The 16,108-nt window shown below is 42.5% G+C and overlaps 3 protein-coding genes and 1 non-coding gene across 5 annotated transcripts; 3 read left to right on the top strand and 1 right to left on the bottom strand.

Moving 5' to 3' along the window:
* The first annotated feature begins 4,723 nt into the window (after positions 1-4,723).
* Positions 4,724-7,511, top strand: LOC117239840 (homeobox protein MSX-2). 2 transcript variants are annotated; one of them, XM_033505753.1, is made up of 3 exons: positions 4,724-5,125; positions 5,879-6,206; positions 6,275-7,511. In XM_033505753.1, the coding sequence occupies exons 1-3, from the start codon at positions 5,059-5,061 to the stop codon at positions 6,543-6,545; spliced, it is 666 nt and encodes a 221-aa protein (XP_033361644.1). In that variant the 5' UTR covers positions 4,724-5,058; the 3' UTR covers positions 6,546-7,511. The 2 variants fall into 2 exon arrangements, with proteins under 2 accessions (XP_033361644.1, XP_033361587.1); XM_033505696.1 differs by having other exon boundaries at positions 4,729-5,125; positions 5,876-6,206.
* Positions 7,512-11,217: 3,706 nt separating this feature from the next.
* On the bottom strand, positions 11,218-11,290 carry Trnam-cau. The gene has a single exon. It is a non-coding gene; the product is annotated as a tRNA-Met (tRNA).
* Positions 11,291-11,536: 246 nt separating this feature from the next.
* On the top strand, positions 11,537-14,084 carry LOC117236775 (zinc finger CCCH-type with G patch domain-containing protein). The gene is made up of 9 exons (XM_033500063.1): positions 11,537-11,749; positions 11,884-12,108; positions 12,208-12,288; positions 12,356-12,496; positions 12,652-12,794; positions 12,860-13,038; positions 13,110-13,379; positions 13,446-13,625; positions 13,720-14,084. Exons 1-9 carry the CDS (start codon positions 11,699-11,701, stop codon positions 14,013-14,015), a joined length of 1,566 nt encoding a protein of 521 aa, XP_033355954.1. The 5' UTR covers positions 11,537-11,698; the 3' UTR covers positions 14,016-14,084.
* A 148-nt stretch (positions 14,085-14,232) lies between these two features.
* LOC117230281 (box C/D snoRNA protein 1) lies at positions 14,233-15,952 on the top strand. Its single transcript, XM_033487560.1, has 7 exons — positions 14,233-14,319; positions 14,429-14,610; positions 14,667-14,758; positions 14,834-15,012; positions 15,095-15,292; positions 15,375-15,499; positions 15,575-15,952. Exons 1-7 carry the CDS (start codon positions 14,300-14,302, stop codon positions 15,805-15,807), a joined length of 1,029 nt encoding a protein of 342 aa, XP_033343451.1. The 5' UTR covers positions 14,233-14,299; the 3' UTR covers positions 15,808-15,952.
* The last annotated feature ends 156 nt before the right edge of the window (positions 15,953-16,108 follow it).

Here is a 16,108-nt window from a genome sequence, read left to right as displayed (position 1 = left end):
CACCCTACCGTCTTTCATCTTCCCTTTTATTCGCGTACATTTTTTCTCGAGAGGAAAACACCACGAGAATCAGTCTTTATACCATTGGTCGAGCAGCTTAAGAATCGACCGTTCTTGCGATTTAAAAAAGATGCTCGAACAGGAAAAAAGAAAGATATAGACGGTAAAACACGCCGGAAGCAAGGCAGATCCGATACGTGGAAACATCGAAGCATCGAAGCATCGAAACATCGAAACATCGAAACATCGAAGCATCGAGTAGAATTGTTAGTCGCTATAAACAGAGTCGTTCGTTTCGATCACACCCTTTTCTTTCTGAATGGAAAACGAGCTGGCTTCCCTCTCGTTTTTCGCGAATACGGCACTGGACGATGCTGCTCCGCGCGCAGAATATTCAGATCGACAGTTATATTCACACGCGTGGTCGCACCTCAATGGATTTTGCTTTTCCCGCGATTGTTAACGATTTCGAAGCCCTCGCGGCATCGTGGTTTTGATCCGCCAACCCCTTCTACCCCTCCCATCCTGGACTCGCGACTCGCTCTTCGGCTCTCACTGTTCTAAATCGCTTCACCGTGATCCCCTTCACTGTTTTTTTTATCCGTATTTACCAATTCGTCTCGACTCGATCGCGACTATCTATTATTGATAATCATTCGGACTCGGTAACTTTCGCCGGATAAAACTTCGCTTCGTCTCGCTCGCGCCAACTTGATTCACACTCGCGCACCTTCCACGGCAACGAAACCTTTTCTCGAATAATTACGACGCTTTGTTCTGCCCGGCGCATCCGATATTGTGTGAAAAGTAATCGACGCGCGAATTTTAGTAGATAAGTAGGCTCTCGTAGGAAGATACAAGAAACTTTTTATTAAATACTATCGGGGAATAAAAAAAGATGAAAGAAATTACATATTATCGTATTGTAACGGTAAAACTTTATTCCTACGATAGATTCTGATATCGCGGAAACATGATCGAAGCAACACGTTGGTATCAAAAATTATCGAATCGTAAGTGCTCCACTAGGTAACGCGGACCCTTAAGTCCCAATAAATGTTTCTCGTAAGTAGTCGTTTCATTGGCTTCGATATTATGTACGAATTCGTTAAGAGAACAAACAAAGATAATTAAATACAATTCAATAATTGATTAAAAAAAAGGTATACATCGTAAAGGTATACTCGTCAATGTGCAGATAAATGCGAGTAAAATAAGTAAAACGTAATGTAATTTTCTTCCGTCGAGGAGAATGGAATATTTAAGAAATCTTCTTAATTCATAATTTTACTTCTTTCTTGCATTTAGATCCCTCGCATATTTTCTCACATTCTGCGTTCCGTTATTTACTCGTAGTTACCGTATATGACGGCTCGTTCATAAAAGTCGTAGCACAGCAGTGCCAGTCTGGTATAAGTTGCTCTTTTATTATCGTCGCTATTAAATTTCTGTATTGCATATGGATGCATACGTACATATACATTTATCTAAAAACTGTTATTTTCCTGTTTGTAATACAATACCGCTCGATGGTATTTTATGTAACAAGTACCTTTAGTCTCATTAATGATCTAATTTTTTCAATCCATCTCTATCTTTTTTGCTTTTATTGTCACGGTACAAATCCTCGCGAGCCACCGCTGCTAATGTACATATCACGAGTTTAAATACGTATATCAAACCCACACGATATTAACGATTATTATCGTACGCTCGTCGGATTTACACTTTAATACCAAGATACACGTAAGTCGCCATACACGCTAGGTTATATTTAGTCTTAAAACACACATAGATCGCCAAAAGTATTTGATTCAGCATCGTAGCAATAATAACATAGGACTTTTCCTTTTTCTAACTCGTACCATACCGAAGACTAACTATGTAATTCCCGTGCTGTATCGCACAATACAGTACTTCAGTGCTGGAGCATTTTGTCTAGCGTACAAGGTTTTTGTTTGTTAACTTTTGTTCGTTATTTTTATTGTAACTCCTCGCAAATAGCATTATGTCTTTTTTTTTCTTGGCAGGATAAACGTTCGTTTCCGAAAGAAGAAGATATACCGCAATTAGAACGATTCGGTACGTGTATTAAAATTGGCACGGTATATGCGACGGTACTTTCGATTGGGAGGATCGATGATGACGCGCAAAATCTTTTACAATTTCTATCTAACAATTTCTAACTTTTATACAAATAGGCGATGATACACTTTTTACCAATAAATCTGTATATTTTTTATACCGCTGTATACACATTACGGTACGTATTACGAGATTAAACGAATCAAAGCGTATTATTTGCATAGCTATTACGTACGTCGTTCATTAGGTAATCTCGATACGCAGCGGGAAGTGTAATTGAACGCGTTTCTATCTCTGATCTGTGAGCGTTCCCCCACAAGATCGGAAAGACAAATTCACCCCGAATCGAATCCTATTTGTCCAACGCGGCCAGAGGTGGCTGCATCCAGATGAAATTTCGCGTCCCAAAGGGGAACAAATATTGCAAATTAGCGATAACAATCAGCCGACAAGGGGCGGTGATTTCGAGGTAATTCGAATCAAACCCTCCGCTCTAATTTCCATTGATTTATTTCCGTTGTCTAAATCGCGACAGATGCGATCAACCGTGCTACTCTCTTGGCGCAAGAAATTACTCGGTTAAAATTTATACAGTGCCCTCGTTAATCACACACACACACGAACACACGCGTACATATAATCGACCACACAGTTTCAGATTCGATAATTAACACCTCTGAAGCGAGATATCGGAGGAAACAGGGACGATTGTTATTCCAATTCGATCGGAGGAAGCTCGGTGTCGCGTTAAAAATCGTCCGGCGAAGAGCCGCTAGTCACCAAAATTATCACGAGCATCTTTGTTTTCGCAGCTCAACGCCACTCGATTTATCCCGCCTTCATGCATTTATTCCGGCGTTTCCGCGATTCCGAGGTCCTTTTTCAGCGAGCAGCACGAAGAAGACGGCCAGCCGCTTTGCTGCCCCTTGAATTAATTCCCTGCATACGTTAATCTTAATGAATTCACAAACGCGCCCCATCGTGTCCGACTCTAGGGGCACATCGGCGAGGGTTCCGCTTACAGGTGCCAGCACGCAAACTCGAGGCCACGAGGCGAGCCATTAAAATACCAGCCTGTATACACGCCGACTCTCCTTCTTTCTGCACGTCGCATTTATGCGACGCCACGCGACGTCGCGTTGCCGAAAATTGCACGACCGCCTCCCCGTTCTTCTTACGTTTCGTCACCGGTCGATAGACTAAATATTTATTTATATACTCGTTATAACGAGACCCTTTCGGACGATATTCGAAAGAAAGATGACTTTAAACAAGATATCGCGATAGTTGTTGCGATTGAAAAGCACTGTGACTTATTAAAATTTATTTTTAACGGAATTACAAAGACGCGAAAGTGCATAGGAAAAGAGAGATCGAGGAGAGACGATGGAGGAGAGATTCGGGGAATTCGTTAATTAAGCAATGCGAAAGGAATAGAAGGTTGGCGTGCTATTTGCGGATGTAAAAGGGCTGGCCGTGTACATAGGTGCGGCGCACCGCGTGTTTTTATTCTAGATCGACGAGAATTCAGCGTGGATGATTTTGCAGGACGCGAAATATTTAGGTATAGAAAGCAGTAGATGCGGGACCATAGAGTCGCAGGAATACCACAAGAAGATAAGTAGCGACGCGGTGAATAGACTAACGGGGCGCTGCAAAAGCCGAGAACGAAGAAAAGGGAGTGAAAGGGGATAGGCGGTGTCGAGGATTGGTGGTTTTATGCATCATGCATATTTACGCTCACATACTAGCTGTAGAAGATGACGAAGCGGACCGGCGAGGGTTCGGCAAATTGCGAGCACCGTATTTATGCAAATGCCTGCGCATTCGCGTTGCACCTTGCGCCACCTTCTTTACCGATCTTTCGCCCAGCAAATTGACTTCGTTAGAATCTGCACCGAATCTTGCTCGAATTCTATACGTTATCGAAGGGAAAAAAAAAGGAGCCACAAAGGGAGAAGGAAGAGGGAAGGATAAAGTCAACGAAGAAACGGAGAAACCACAAAACTCGGATAGATAGAAATATCGCGTAGAAAAATGGCAGATTTGTTTGGGATTTTCGTTTTTTGCGGGCGGTGTTGACTCGCGGCGCGGAAAAGCCAGAGCCGGAAAAGGGAAAAGGGAGCGCAGAGAGAAGGCGAGAAAACGCGACCGTTAAGCCGCCCCCGGGGAGAACAATCACGATATCGCGGCGAGCGACGCGTTCTCTATACCAGGAGAAACGTTTCACATCCAATTTGTTCCTCTCGTTTCGCGGTAATCGCTCGCCAATGACTTTCTGCCCCTCGTTCCCTCCTTTTCGGAGTTCGATGCTCGTCAGGCCGTACGCTTTTCACGAAGCGTGCACCGAGATCCTGCCACCCACGAAGCCGTTCGGTTCTCGTTGCACCTCGTCCGTGTGTTTCGTAAGGGTTGTCGCTGGAGCCAACCCCCTTTGCGCAAGCCGCTTTTCATCGACCAATCGACGTCGAGCCGTCGCGACTTCCACCCCTCGACGTCGAGTTAGCTCGACCAATCGGCTAGTCGTCGCGGACACGGTACGGGGGTGGCGTGGCGCTACCACCTCCAAAATGGCTGCGAAATCGCGCGAGCATTAGACAGTCCGTTCAAAATAAACGGGCGGATTAATTGGAGCGGGGTGGCGCGGGGCTCGTTCGACGCAACCCCAGGCCTAACCCGCGTGGTAACTCTTCCTCCACCCCCACCTTGATATGCAGCAACGTGCGCCTGTCAAGGAGTATGACGACGATACCAGGCTCGGACAGGCACATCCGGTCATCCCCCGTGATCCTCGACGACGCAGAACGACGCCGAGCGTCCACACGTTAGCATGAAACTCGACTCGTCCGTAACTGAGGTGTTCTCGCGCCGACAAACGTTTCCGGCTCAGCTGGTTCGCGCGATCCTCGTCCTCTAAGCGGAATCGTCGTTTCCCACGGTCGTTTCGTTCGTTTTTCTCGTCAAGGTGTAACGATGCAGGAGCACAAGTCGTTTCTTATAAGGGATCTTCTGGGAGATGTTCTGTCCGAGCGGGTGCACGGTGAGTTTAATCGTACAAATCGCCCCTTCTTCGGTCTATAGTGTCGTTCTTTAAATATCATCTGTGTACGCGGAATCTTTGCGCCACGTATAAGTAATCTTATCGTCTTTTTTCTTGCGCGAGAAAAGCTTTCTTGCTTTCAGAAAATCGAGATTTCTCGAAGAAAAAAATTAAGCAAAAAAGTTTGCAGCGCGCTAACGAATCCCTGACTCGGTTCGAGGCTGAGTAATTAAAAAGTCAAGATTTTTATTGTACGCGATAGCGGTCGCGTGGCTTGTCGCCAGGATTCTCGTTACACGGTATCCCGCAGAGCGGCCCTATTAATTTTAGCCAAGCGCCCCGACAGGGTAGCGCCCCATTATCCACGATCCTACAGATGGTCCGAGCTGCGGAAGGATTCGTTAGTTCTCGTTAGTGCGAATTTTCGTCGTTCGTCGTCGACGATTATCGCGTCCTGCTGCGTCTCGACGCCTTTATTGGCCAATCACGATCGGACACCGACCGTTCTTGTAATTGAGATCGTTTACCGTTAACCAAAAGCAATCGCGATCGTCCGATCAGCCGAGGATTTGTCGGCATTGTTCGCGTAATAGGCTTTGAATCTATTTCTCGGCTAATGGGAACGCAGCAGAACGCGGATCGATTGGAACGCAGATTGGATCGGATTTCGTGGAATTTAGTTCGCGTAACAACTGGCGCGTGTGATTTGACTCGTGCACGCGCGTACAACTAAACGTTACGTTGTTTCAGAAGATTCGGAGGACGATTCTGCCGTACATTCCGATTCCGAGGACACGATCGACCCAGGAAGTAGCCCTTGCACCCGACTGGAGAGTCCTCCGCCGGCTCTGTCGCCATCGCCGGCACCAGCGACTTCCGGCAAGTCTTGCGGCACGACGAGCGGTCCTCCAAGCGGCAGAAAGCCCAGAAGAAGGCGAACGGCATTCACCCACGCTCAACTCGCTTATCTGGAACGAAAGTTTCGCTGTCAAAAGTATCTGAGCGTGGCGGATCGCAGCGACGTCGCCGACGCGTTGTCGCTGTCCGAGACGCAAGTGAAAACCTGGTACCAGAACAGAAGGTCGTTTTACTTTTACTTTTACGGCTATCTCGTTCGACAATTCGTTGAAACGCAACTTTTTGCCACAGAACGAAATGGAAGCGACAGAACCAACTGCGACTGGAACAACTTCGACATCAAGCTACGGTGGAAAAGGAGCTGCTCGTGCGAGGAGTAGGACTCCATCATGGCAGCATAGACGCTTATTGTCCGCCTTACAACGCTCAGACCCAAACGCAGAGTCATCCGCCTCCACCGCCACCGCCGCCGGCGCCGTCCACCGCTTCCACGGCCGCGTTTCTCTCCACGGCCGCAGCCCTCTTCCGAAACGTCACTTACGTTCACGGATGTCCCCTTTAACCCGGCCGAACGCCGCGGTTTCAGGATCGTTTCTGCCTTCTGGCCGCCGGCGTCGGCAGCCCTTCTCTCTTCGAAACGTCCGCTTCGGACGATTCCGAACCACCGGTGGAACCACCATCGCCGATGGATCCGATCGGACCTCGATGTGCCCGAACTCCCGATCGTGAATCGCAATGGTTCGCGGCAGTCGCTGTTCTTTTCCGTCGAATTCTTCGGCCTGCGTTTCGCTACATCGGACGTGTACGCGAAAAAAGTCTCGCGACCGCTAGTTCGATCGTATCCTGGTACAAAACATCGCGCGCTGCTACCTCCGATACAGTGAAGTGCGCGTGAACCACGAAACGCGGATGTAAACGCGATTTCAGGAGTTCTTCGCGACTCCCTTCCTGGGATGGAACTCTTCGAAGATTCCGTGCTCCGCTTTGGAGTTGTTTCCGAGAGCTAATTCCTGCATGCGAAACAGTGTACATATGTAATTACGAAGTTGGTCGGTAGTCGTAGTCGCTTTGTTTTCGTTCGCGACGTCGAAAGGGGAAGGGATGAACGAAACGATATGGGAAATCCAGGTGTTTCGAGGATCTGTTTCCATCGTTCCACGAACTTTCGCCTGTTCCAGTTTAAACAAGAACAAACCCGTAATATCCAGGTTCGGAAACATGTTCCTTTTACTCGGAACGAACGAAGAAATCTAGTTGAGTCGATAGCGAGTCGAATTCCGTAGATGTGTCATAGGATCTTAGGTAACTGTAACCGGGAAACGGGCGAAAACGACGTTTACTAGGACGCGTGCGATGCTCCGCGGTACAACCGTTTTCCCCTGTTTCCCGCAATCACTGGCCAATTTTCACTTAGAGATCTAGTTCGCTAACGTTCACCGCTGATAATCCATCACTTTCTCCAGTTAGTCGACGATTTTTCGTCAACCGATGAATTCTTGTAGATAAATAAATTATTATCGAACAAAAACACCGTCTTGTAATTGTTCCTTTCACGCGCCACGCAGTTGCTTTCGTTTTCAACGATATCGAACAAGATTTTCTCTATTCTCGTCCGTTTTATTTGTTCTTTTCACGCTGTGGTAAACATCGAGTTTACCACGACGAATCGAGAGTAGATCAACGGGGAACGACGGTTGTTTTTCCGTCCGTCACAGACGATATCGCGAAAGAACGTGCGCACACGCGGAAACGAAAATCGGGCTTTTTTATTTGGACAAACGGCAACAGTAACGAGCCCCGTATCGGGAAGACCAATTCGCGCGTGACAATGGGCACGTGGCCAGAAACAGCGATTCGCAAACCCCGGCAGAAAGTAATTGGCTGAAACCGATACAAGTCGAGTGGTGCTGGCACTCGTGGCTGGAATTGGCTGGCGGATTTAATTGAACGGAATCGACGAGAAAGAGCGAGAACGAGTATATACCTGTGCGAGAAAGCGTGCGAAAGAAGGAGAAGGACGAAGGAAAAGAGAAAGATCGCGGAGAGAACGGTCGCGATCGTCAGGATGATTTTTTCGCCAGCCGATCGCGGACTCTATCGTTAATTGGAGAAAAAGTGAGAAGAACGAGAGAGGGAGGAATCGAGAAGAGGAGAACGAAAAGTGCACGATCTCTTTACACGGATGATTAGACTGCATTAAGCGAATTTCGAACGATCTCGCGCAACGACGTCGTTAATCACTCTCCTTTGGTAGCGTTGGCGAACGTTATCGAAAGACACTCCACGGGAGATCGAATTTCTCTGAAACGATTCTCTTTGATTTTCTTCGAAATCGAACGGCGAAATCCTAAGAAGTCGCGGTGTATCGCGACGAGATGAATGGAAGCATAATTGGGGGAAAAGGCGCGTGGAAAGTTCAAAGGACTCGTGAAGCGCGCAAGGACGTTTCGTTTGATAAGAAGAAATTGTTGCGCGACGACGACGACGAGTCGTGCAACCGCGAATCGTCAACTTTCTCTCGTCGAGTTACGCGGCGAAAACGACGAAGAAAAAGGGAAGAGGGAAGCCGGAATGGGAGACACGCTTCTTTCGGGTTCATTCAGAACGAAATAAACCAGCAGACCTTCCGCGTCTGGACGTCGAATAATAAAAAAGAAAAAACAGAGACACATCTAGCCGAGCGTGAAATCACGCGAGTGAAGGAAGAATTCTTGCCACGTTCGTCCCCTTTTTTTACCTCTTTCTGCTTCTCTCCGTTCGCCGCGAGCTTGCCGTGCCGCGGATGAAGCCGGGAATCTCTCACGCGTAATTACTTCGCTATAATGAATCGGATATTATTCGTAATAATTTCCTGCCACGCGTATTGTCCCCGACGACGTCCCACGAACGCTTCTAATTTCGTCTCTTAACGCGTTCTTAAGTGGACCCGCGTGTCGCCATCACCGCGATACATCTCTTTCAAGAGAAATACCTGCTTCTTCGAAAGCACTTTCGCCTACGAACAGATTTCTGAAACGAGTCTAATGAGATTTCTCAGATAATTGGACGATCGGAAAAATGATAAAATAATTGGTTCGACAAACGAACATAGAATTATCGCGTTATACACATATAGACGAAGATTCGAGTACGTTCGAGTGCGTTTGAATCGTGTAAACGGCCGTAATTTACTCGTGGATCACTGGCTCGATTCGAATCGTCTATTCTCTATTGAAACGGCCGCGATAGAGGATCCTCGGTGAATCCAGTGCAAAGGAGTCGCGTACGCAGGGACTCGAACGAGATATCCTGGGATAAGAGAGAAGTGGCGTCGCGTGCACTCGGCCACGTGCGTATTGTCGTTGAGCGAATCGTGGACGCGCGTGCATACGTGCGTAAGTCGTGTTGGCACTTGGACACGCGCTTCTTATCCCTCTTCGGTTTACGATGCGCGTCTCCCTCCTACCCGACCGAGAACGGCGTCGTTAAATACTTCAACGGGAGGCCTCCCTGCGTGTCTTCGAAATCGTTCCTGCTCTTACATACACCTTTGAAACCCGCACCCTCTCGCCTATAACCACGTGCCTTTTAACGCGATTCTTCCGATCGGTGATTAACGGTATCTCCGATATCGTTCTACCAACGACGAGCAGAAAAGCACATTCCTCTCTTACGAGAGAAGGCCGAATCGTTCTAGGATACACGGTTATTTCCAAGACTGTGAAAATCGGCGAGATGGGAAAAGACGTAGTCGAGAAAGCAGAACCTCGTTTAAAATGGAAGCAAAGGGTAGGCGCGGATGCCGATAATAAACAAGGACGAGTAAAGGGGCGAGGCGAACGCCGAAAGGAGGAGCGAAATTCTTTAGAGGGAAAAAAAAAACGGCGGAGTAATTGCTGGAGAAACCGAGGAAGAGAGGGAAATGGAGGAGAGTAGCGAAAAGGGATCGTGGCTCCGTTGGTGGAAGGCAAAAAGCAGAAGTAAAAGGAGTCGACTGTGACGAGGCTAGCGGAGGAGAATGGGGGGAAAGATGGAATCGCAAGAAGCAAGGATGAGCGGAAAAAGAGAGGAGGACAGAAAACGAGAAAGATAAAGGCGAGAGCGATGGAGGGTGCAAGGTGCAGGGTGCAGAGTGTACGCGGGCAGGGCCGAGTGTAACGAAGCTCCGACTTTTTAATTGGAATATATTCAGAAAGCGGAACGCCTTTTCATCGCGGGACTCGATGCACTGAATACGGCCTGAATCAACGCGGAATCAACCGCGCTTGCAACGAGCCTGCTGTGCACCTGCAAATCGGGCCGCGTCTCTGCATTTATACGTAACGGATGCATAGCAGCCGCATAAAATAACCCGCGAAAATGCGGATCCGGCTCTCTTCTCCCGACCAACCTTCTCCACCTCTTCTCCTGTTTTTTTACCACGGCTCGCCGATATCCGCCAACGTATAATCACCCTGAAAATACGATAAGCGCGACACGATCGCATCCTGGTCTACTCGTTCTATCCGAATTGCTTTTCATTCCCCAATGTCAAAAATTGCTTCTTTTTCCAATATCGTTTCTCGAGAAACTTCTAGGCTCGAAGATTTTGCAAACTGAGAGCTAGACGTTTCTTAAGCAGAGGCCATCGATCTAACTTTTCCAGATTCGAGTAGATTTTCAAAGCAACACGCTATCGTCATTTAACGCGTCGATATTCGTTCGCGTTGCATGGCAGGAACAAGCTAGTCGAACACGATGCAACCGTGCGTCGCTTTCGGTGGATTTATTCCAGCGGAGGGGTCGCAACACCTATTCACCGTGTAAAGGTAGAGGCTATGGCAGCTTCAATTTAATGGGCTGTTTGCTTGCAAATTGTGGTATTGCTAAAGGGCAACAAACAATTCACAACTCGTTTTAACTACCGCATTTCAATTCCAAGAAGCCTCAAGTCCCTCTGGCAAGTGTTACATTTACATAATTGTCTCTTGCTCCGTTTCCCGTTCGTAAAACCGCGCGCCTTTACCCTCCACGACGCTTATTTCTCTCGTCAACTCCTTATACATATTTGCTATACACCTTTTTGACAATTTAGTACCTATAAGAGTGTCACTCTCTTAATATTTCTAGCAATTGTTTCCGTCGATCTAAGAGCAACGAAAATTCTAATCTTCATTATTTGAAAATAGTATATTTTTATTCGGTGTTAATTTCGATTATATCGATATATAAAATAACATAGCATTCATTTTTCTTTCATATTTCAAAAAAATAAATGCCCCGGGTGAGGATCGAACTCACGACCTTAAGATTATGAGACTTACGCGCTGCCTACTGCGCTACCGAGGCTTCGGAAGGGTAGTTTTACTTAAATATTTTTCAGTTATCTTTTTAATCGCGTTAAAATTATGTTAAATACACTAATATTATAAATTTATCTTCTTAACGTTTTGTACTCATCGGTGTTACATATGTAAAAGGAACGTAAAATTATACATGTAAATCTCCAATATATATGACATGTACGTATTTCAAATATCAGAATACGATTCATGACAATTTGTTCAAGATGTCGCCACATAATGGATATTAGGATTTAGGGTCTTTAAACTAGAGCTTTTTAATATTGGTAGTGGTACAATCGTTAAATTCTAGAGTACGGAAGGATCCTGAATGTAAACTGTCAAAACAGTTTTTGTGAGATCTCTTTTTCAAGAACTTCTAAATCAACGCAGGGGTAAGACAATATAGGGTAATATGACAGATACTGAAAGTTTACGAGAAGCAATTGCACAATACGAACAACAGGTATGAATTGCTATTTCATCGACGTTGTACAAGGAAACCGTATAACCTTTCGAATAACTCGTATACCTACTTCATTTTTTAATTAATGGAGTACGCTTAATTTTTCTGTTCTAAATATCGTTTTGCCATACCAGCTAGCTCAAGTTCAAGCGACTTTGTCCGTGACTACGCAAGAAGCGGATAGGGAGAATTTATTAAGTTTACAATCGGACATACAAGAGCTTATTGCTTTAACAAAAAAAAGTCTACAAGGTGTTGAAACCTCTAGCGAAGATTTAGACGACGACGACGATGATGACGATATTGACGATATCGACGATATGGACGATCCGATGGAGAAAGAATATGCCTTATTCAAGGTGATTTTTCTTTCAACGAGCAAATTATTAAAGAAAAGAAAAAGATGGAAACATAAAAGATCCAGCAAAGTAATATTTTGTTCTATATAAATTCATTAGGCAGAACTGGAGAAAACTTCCAACGAATCTCGGAGTAAAGAGCCGGATAAACAAGATGACGGAGCTTCAAATAACATAGAAGTCAGTACGCAAGTATTCTGTATGGCATAGAAATGACACAATTATACGGTGGAAGTTCATCTTGTAGGATGAGTTGAGGCAGCTTGAAGGCATGAAATGTCGAGCTCCCCATGGTAGCAGTTGGGGTGGCATTGGTTATCATAATGCTATGATATGTTCTGTTTATCAGAATGACAGCACAGAAATAAAAAATATGCAAGATATAAAGGTGAGAAAAGAATTAGATCGAAAATTACAATTACATCTAAGTTAATCGCTAATTCCAATGTATCCTTCTAACAAAGTCAGCAGGGAACAGATAACTTCCTTTATCCACATCCATATTATGTAATTCTAAGGATTTATGTATATGCTATTATCTAGGTCAGGGTATTTTTTCTAAATCCAACGCATAAAGAAATGCTTCCGTGTCCTTATTATTTGGATGGCAAATGTAAATTTTCCGACGAAGATTGTAGATTTTCGCATGGAGAATTGGTGCCATTATCTAGTATACAAGAATATAGGTAAATGAATCTGTCGATGTTCGATAGCAACGTACAAAAATCAACAGCATGATATTTATTTGCAGAGAACCAGATTTTCAAAGTATAAAGATGGGTAGTAGAGTATTGGCAAAGCAAAAGAATCAATTATGGCACAGGTGCGTCGTATTAAAAATGCCAGAAAAAGAAGGAGATGTTTTCAGAATTAAATTTGAAGCAAACGGTAATATCGTAGAAGTTTTCTTACAAGATCTTTTACCGCTTGGTACGTATCTTGCAAAGTAATTGTATATTCGAGTTTTATTCTTTCACATTTATTTCACTTTATTGTTACAGACGATGCTGATTTGGAAATGTCAGATACGTCTGAAGACAGCGACGGTGAAAGTGACTCAACGGAGTATCCTAGAGAAGAAACAGTTCATAAATCTCTTCTCACGGTCGAAAGCAACACGCCGTTAGGAAATTGGGAAAAACATACGCGCGGGATAGGTAGCAAATTAATGGCTCAAATGGGATATGTAGTGGGCACTGGTCTTGGAAAGTATTCAGATGGTAGAATAGAACCAGTTGAAGCAACGGTACTACCAGCTGGTAAATCTTTAGGTATGTATATTTTGTATCATTGTTTCTATATATAAATGCTTTGTATATGAAAAAATGTGGTTTTAGATCATTGTATGGAATTGCGAGAAAATGCCGGAGGGGATGAAAATTTATTCTCCGTAGAACGTAGAATGCGAAAGCAACAACAGAAGTTGGAGCAGCAAAGACAAAAACAGTATCAGAGGGAAAAAGAACGAGAAGAAAACAATGTGTTTAATTTTATAAATGCAACCTTGGGTGATAAACGTACGTCTAAGAAAATTTTATTATCACTAGATATTATCTCTACCATTTATTATTTATCATTTGGTGTATGTTATCTCTAAATAATTTTTTGCAGCTAAATCGGACGCAAGAAATATTTCAAAAGGTAAAAGTAGCCTTAAAACAGAATCAAATCGACAGCTAAACGTAGCAAGTTTCCAAATTGGAGAAAATATTTTAAGACTGGAAAGAGAATCGGCAAAATTGAAAGAATCATTGTCAAGGCATACAAAAGGAAGTGTTCATTATAATAATATTGTAATGAAGTATAATGAGAAACAGAAAGAACTTGTTGGTTTAAGAGCATCTGAAAAAAGTATTGCTGCCGAACAAGATCAACGAAAAAACAGAGCTAAATTATCAATATTTTGATGTACATACGTTTACAATTTTAACTTTCTACAAAAAATTAGCTTATGTATTGTATCTATTAATTATTATGTGTAAAAAAAATATAAATAAATAAACCTTATAATATAACATTAATTAATAATTTTTGCCTATCGTATACGATTAATTTTATATCTCTGTAGTAATAGCTATATGATTCATTTAATTTCTATATAAGTTTCTATATAAGTTTAGTACAACAGTTTGTACTTTACTTTGCTTGTCTGTCAATAGATTGCCTTGTTTATTGACGCGGGAACTCCAACATGGCCACATTCAGTGACAAGTACGACATTTTTTAATTATTAAGATAGTTACCGTGTTCTAATAATACTCATGTTGATTAAAAATTTTCAGTTTTTATAAATATGGACTAAAATTGATATTATTCACAGGCTCGAAAATTGTGAGGTATGTGGGGGAAATAAAGCAAAATACACGTGTCCAAAATGTGAGGTTAGAACTTGTTGTCTTCAGTGTGTAAATATTCATAAAAAAGAACTGGAATGTGACGGTATTCGAGACAAAACAAAATTTATACCGTTAAGATCATTCACAGATTTGGATGTTTTAAGTGGTAAGCTCTGCGAATCGCATATTCATCGTAGTTCTTTGAAAATAATTATTTTACAGATTATAGGCTTCTCGAAGAAGTTGGTAGAACAGTTGAACAATTGAAAAGAGATCCATTAAAAAAATGTACACGGCAACTTAATCTACCAATGGTTTGTTAAATTATTTATCTTATTTCTTCCACGACATGACATACGATGCTTATATTATAACTATTATCTTTATAGCATCTGAATAAACTAAAAACAGCTACATTTAAGAGGAATGTTAATTTGCAATTCATGCCACAACATTTTAGTAGACACAAAAATAATACGACATATTTAAATTGGAAAACTAGTGAATTATATTGGAGAATAGAATGGATTTTTCCTCAAGCAGAGTGCACAAAATGGGTCACAGAAAGGTAGAATTCCTCTTTTTACATTGATACAATATGTATATTATAGTTAATTTCACTGATAATAATAGCATCGTAATAATTATAGGGCTCTAGAATCCACAAGATTATCACTGCTTATAGAAGAGATCTTAGATCCCACTAAATCTGTAGAAAATAAAAATGATATAGAGGAATTAAATTTAAGAATACGTTTAAATGAGAGACTACAATTTTATCAGGCTGCAGGTTTATCTGGAATAAAAGTTCTTTTAAAGGCAGAAAAAGTTGTGAAATCAGACTTAAAGTAAGTACACTTAATTCTGTATCCTGAAATTCAAGTAAAATGTAAGTAACTAAATTGTGTTTTATTACTACAAAATATCTAGGTTTTATGAATTGGATGTTAGGCTTTCTTTAAAGGAAAATTTAGAAAATAAAACCATAATTGAATTTCCAACAATATATATAATTCTAAATGATCATTCACATATGTATGAAATTATAGATACTGGTATGTATTTTATGCATAATTCTTATTGTTTTTAAGCTTACAATCAATTTCAGGATATATTAAATAATATTTCAGATGACGAAGATGCAAATGCTTCAAAATACAAAGCTAATAATCACAATGCATCAAGGAAGAGGAAAAGAGCATACAATCAGACAAATATGAAGGAAAAAACAAATTCGACTGTAAATTATTTTTTTAATTCTGAATTCTTAGGATCTGATGAGGAAAGATCAAATGATGATCGAGGAAGCAAGTGTTTATCAAATTCCAATATACCCGATTATGATGAATTAATTAGAATGTAACAGTAATAGAACACAAGGTATTTTGTACATGTAAAAAATTTTTCAAGTAAGTTACGGTGATTTTCCTCGCGTGAATTTAGGTGGATGTACAAATTCAATTTCTTTTATTGTAAGTACGATATTTCAATAGACTGATTCAACTGAATCACATAAAAATAGAACAATATTAATGAAAGTTAAAAATTCTATTGTTACACCTTCATTGATTCCCCGTCCAGAGAAGTAAATACATAAACATTTATGTTCCAGAGAATAATACAATCACAAGAATAAATAAAACTAATTTGTTTTTACTGTAAAT

Source organism: Bombus vosnesenskii, unplaced genomic scaffold (assembly GCF_011952255.1).
Source record: "Bombus vosnesenskii isolate JDL3184/JDL3185 unplaced genomic scaffold, Bvos_JDL3184-5_v1.1 scf7180000013262, whole genome shotgun sequence".
NCBI classification, from domain to species: domain Eukaryota; kingdom Metazoa; phylum Arthropoda; class Insecta; order Hymenoptera; family Apidae; genus Bombus; species Bombus vosnesenskii.
Note: the sequence above shows the minus strand (reverse complement) of the source record. Positions and strands in the feature narration are given on the sequence as shown.